This window comes from Anopheles merus, unplaced genomic scaffold, assembly GCF_017562075.2.
Source record: "Anopheles merus strain MAF unplaced genomic scaffold, AmerM5.1 LNR4000760, whole genome shotgun sequence".
NCBI classification, from domain to species: domain Eukaryota; kingdom Metazoa; phylum Arthropoda; class Insecta; order Diptera; family Culicidae; genus Anopheles; species Anopheles merus.
The window spans coordinates 13,370-18,026 of record NW_024428340.1 but is presented as its reverse complement, the minus strand read 5'-3'; the positions used below and the strand labels follow the sequence as shown (position 1 = coordinate 18,026).

General features: G+C 46.6%; 1 protein-coding gene across 1 annotated transcript; it reads left to right on the top strand.

Annotated features, from left to right (window-relative positions):
- The first annotated feature begins 203 nt into the window (after nt 1-203).
- On the top strand, nt 204-2,056 carry LOC121603002 (asparagine-rich zinc finger protein AZF1-like). Its single transcript, XM_041931744.1, is given in 3 exon segments — nt 204-1,162; nt 1,165-1,179; nt 1,182-2,056. Coding segments are annotated over 3 exon segments (1,662 nt in total). The 5' UTR covers nt 204-390.
- The last annotated feature ends 2,601 nt before the right edge of the window (nt 2,057-4,657 follow it).

The window sequence follows — 4,657 nt, the reverse complement described above, 5'->3', positions numbered from 1 at the left end:
TTCTCTAGTTTTCGTACTAATTACATGATAGATCGTATTTGTATTAACAATTTTGGTTACATAATGTCAAGAGCATATGATACCAAAATATTAACAATTTTTTAAATTTTATTTGGAAGTTACAAGAATAGTGACATTATTATAATATTTATTATATTCTTATTTTCAGGAGCAGTAAACTCATATGATTGAATTAAGTACAAAATAGCAGCCAATACGGCTGGGGGAATTGTAAACAACAAAATATACAGATTTCCAATAATTTTGCAAGCTGCCAATCTCGTCTCCTATCTGCTCAATAAACGCCACAAAACGAAACGTTCCGCGAATAAACGGCGTCGGAGTGTCCGTGGACAAACCCGAACGCCGTGTCTTGTTTCAATATTACCGATGTCCACTAATGAGCCGGACTCGGCAGGAACATCTTCACATGGACTAAGACGTCGTACAACGCAAGGTCTACTAAAGCACGTGGAAGCAGCAGCTACATCTACAGCCTCTGCATCGGAAGCAGAAGCCGCGGTAGCCGCTTTGGCTTCGATGATGGAACCACCAGCCAGCATTATTATGAAAGCTGCTGCAGCAGCGGCGGCGGCAGCTGCTAAGGCTGCCGCCGGATCTGTTACCACTAAAGAGGAACCGGATTGTGGGGAGATAAACGATCGTGTCGCTTCTTCAGTTGATTCTAGTATGGACAGTAGCGCGCTAGCAAATTGCCTTTCGAGCACAATCTCATCCTTACGTAGTTCTGGGAATTGTAGCACTGGAAATGGTGGTAGAGGCGGTAACATTAGTGGAGGAGACGACAACTTATCAGATAATTCAGAATCCACATCTGGAGCAACGACTACGACGTCGAGTACCGCAGCAGCTCAATTATTGGAAAATCTCAAACATAATCTGAACCATCATAACCACAACAATAACAACTCAAGCGTGATCAACAACAATAATCCACTTCACATCAACAACAATAACAACAACAATGGCAACCGTAAGCTTTTTGAATGTGATGTCTGTAATATGAAGTTCTCCAATGGAGCAAACATGCGCCGGCATAAGATGCGCCATACTGGTGTAAAACCGTATGAATGCCGAGTATGCCAAAAACGATTCTTCCGTAAGGATCATTTGGCGGAACACTTCACGACGCACACGAAAACCTACCGTACCATTGTCCAATTGTAATCGAGGGTTTCAACGGCAGATTGCAATGCGTGCACATTTCCAAAACGAACACGTTGGTCAGCACGACCTCGTCAAGACCTGTCCCCTATGTAGCTATCGGGCAGGTACGATGAAATCACTGAGAGTGCATTTCTTCAATCGGCACGGTATCGATTTAGATAATCCGGGACCTGGAACGCCGTCGTCATTGCTACTTGCCCTTGATCAACATAACCCAGCAAACTTGTTGCCGGCGGCCCTGGCAGCTATGAACGCGGTCAATGCCTCGTTTAGCGATGGAAGTGCAGCAGCCGCGGCAGCTGCAGCAGCAGCTGATTCTATGCAGCGATCAATAGACAACGGCACACCGCCAATGCACTTTCTAACCCCGCATGTCGAAATCTCGATGGACAATGCGGATGATGACAACAGCTTACCACTTAACTGTAGTCGTGACGGCCCCACCGGTACTGGAAATTCCGCCGGAAATCAACAGGAATCACACCAAGGGAATAGATCGCACAACGGAACTCCTATGCTGCATTCAAACGGGCCTAGCCCTGGTGGCAACAATGATCGCCACACACCGACAACATCATCGACATCTGCAACGATCTCTTCTGCGCTGGACATTCATGCAATTGTGCGGCCATCTAATGGTGGAACACCAAATGTAGCGTCAACTGGATCCCCGGTTGGTTCGCCTCATTCGGCAGATTCAAACGCTCCTTCCAGTTCCCAATCTTCATCGTCGTCGACGACTAATACGATGCTTCCGACATTAGTACAAAGCTCAAGGCATATTATTTTTGATAACCCTATTACACCATCGATTAGCTTAATACCTATAAAGCAGGTAAGTCACAATATCATTTTGTTGTTTAAATAGTTTATTGGGATGATTCTAAACAAGGTACGGGTAACATTGAACATAGTTTCTGTGAAAGTTATGTTGACATTATCTTTGTTAATTGATTGAATGGTTTACTCAATTCCAGTAAGGTGTTTAAGCATGGATTTGGTCAAAATATAGAACAAAACATATATCAAGGCAAGATTAATCACCCCAAACTCAAAAACCTTCACGTATTTCACTTAAAAAAATAAGTGTAATTTTAAAAGCACTACAACCGAGCGCTCCTTACTTACTTCCTTATCCGGCGCTACAACCGCTTTGCGGACTTGACCAGCCTTATAAGTGCCCGAAACCGTCACGGTCCCCGACAAACGCCTCCACGCCATCTTGCCACCGCAATTTGCGCCTACCATGCCCCCTCTGTCCCTATGGACGGTCTAAAACGACTTTACGGGCTGGGTCGTTCTTTTCCATACGCACAACATTGCCAGCCCACCGGAGCCTGGGGAACTTGATACGCTGCACGACAGTCAGGTCGCTGTACATCTTGTATAGCTCGTCATTATAGCGGCTCCCCGCAACTTTCCTTCACGATATTTTGTGCCGTAAAGTCAATGGTCCCGTGTTCCTTTGCCATTTGTCTTATTGAACGTACTGGATTCATTAACATCTTCTTTTTGATAGCAGCGATAACCTTCGGAACCCGAATGGACCTCAGGCAACCTGTGGCTACTTTCGCGGATTGTTGTCATTTCTTTTCTCGGTCAAAACTCCTTTTGACTGTCTATCAAGCCAATCCCAAGCCACGGCGATTAAAATGTCTTTTTGCAACATTCGCGCGCGGGACAAATCACGAATACGCTGCCACTTCGTCATGGTATAACTGTCAACATAAGTAAATAATTTTTGTATTCACATCCTAATACGGTATGACCTATAGGATACTTACTTACTTATCCGGCGCTACAACCGCTTTGGGGACTTGACCTACGTTAGAAGTGCCCGAAACCGCTCACGGTCCGTTATCCCTGCCAAACGCCTCCACGCCATCTTGCCACTTCAATTTGGGCCTACCATGCCTCCTCTGTCCTTGTGGACGGCTTAAAAAGACTTTACGGGCTGGGTCGTCCGTTTCCATGCGAACAACATGAACAGCCCACCGGAGCCTGGCGAGCTTGATACGCTGTACGACAGTGAGGTCGCCGTACATCTCGTATAGCTCGTCATTATAGCGGCTCCTCCATTGTCCTTCACACATACGGGGCCAAGTATCCTTCTGAGCATTTTCCTCTCGAACGTCATATTTCCGGTTTCGTCATATTTGAACAGTGTCCATGTCTCAGAGGCGCATTTGAGTACCGGTACTATATAGGTACTATATAGTCCCAGCTTCGACCGTCGCGACAGGTTCTTTGAGGTGAACTGACTTTTCAGGCTGTGTAGAATAACCGGTTGGCAGCCAGCATCCTTGCGCGCAACTCAGCTTCCATGCTATTGTCGTTGCTGACCTTTGACCCCAGATAGGTGAATTCTGGGACGACTTCAAAAGTGCGTTCATCTATCTGTACATCACGCCTACGTAGATTCTGATTATTTATTGGCAGGCCCGCTGATGTTTCCACCATCAGTTTGGTCTTTGCCTCGTTTATCTGCAATCTGAGGTTCTCTGCCGCCTGTTCGATCCCTGGTAGGCTTCTGCCTACCGCAGACCAATGATGTCTATATGCCAGGATCTGGGTTGACTTATAGAAGATAGTTCCGTAGTCTCCACCCTCGAATCGCGGATGGCCCTCTCTAGCGCCAGGTTGAATAGGAGACAGGCAAGCCCGTCCCAATGGCGCAGACCTTTGGTGGTAGCAAAAGGTCCTAAGAGTTTTCCATCCACCCTCACGTGGCAAGTGACGTTGGTCATAGTCATTCTAACTAGCCTTATCAGTTTGGCCGGGATTCCAAAAGAGCTCATAGCGTTATACAGTTTCACCCTGGCTATGCTATCTTATGCGGCTTTGAAATCAATGAAGAGATGGTATGTGTTGTGTCTGTATTCGGCCATCTTCTTCAATATCTGCCGCATGGTGAAGACGTGTTTTCTCCGCCCCCATTGTGCACGGGGGCGGGCGATTCTACAACGTATCACTAAGCCAACCAAGTAGTGATCGGAATCGATATTGGCTCCTCAATATGTTCTAATATTTAACAGACTCGATTGCCATGAACACGCCATGCCGGCTTATGAACACGTGGTCGATCTGGTTGAAAGATTCTCCATGCAGGTGCGCCCACGTTTTTTTTGGATGTCCCTCCGCGCACATTTGGTGCTTCCTACTACCAGATTGCTCGCTGCGGCGAACTGGATAATCTACTATCATTATTGTTACTGTGTTCATGCAGACTGTGACTGCCAGTGTATTGGCGTTACATTGGCTCCCTACCGACTTTTGCGTTGAAGTCCCCCAGGATGATTATGAGGTCATGCCTGGGGCACGCATCTGTAGTTCTAGCGAGGCGGCCGTAAAACAGGTCCTTCTCCTCTTCCTCTTTCTCTTCGGTAGGAGCGTGAACGTTTATGAAGCTTATATTACAGAATTTGCCTCGCATGCGCAGGGTGCATTGCCTATCGTTTATAGCCTTGAA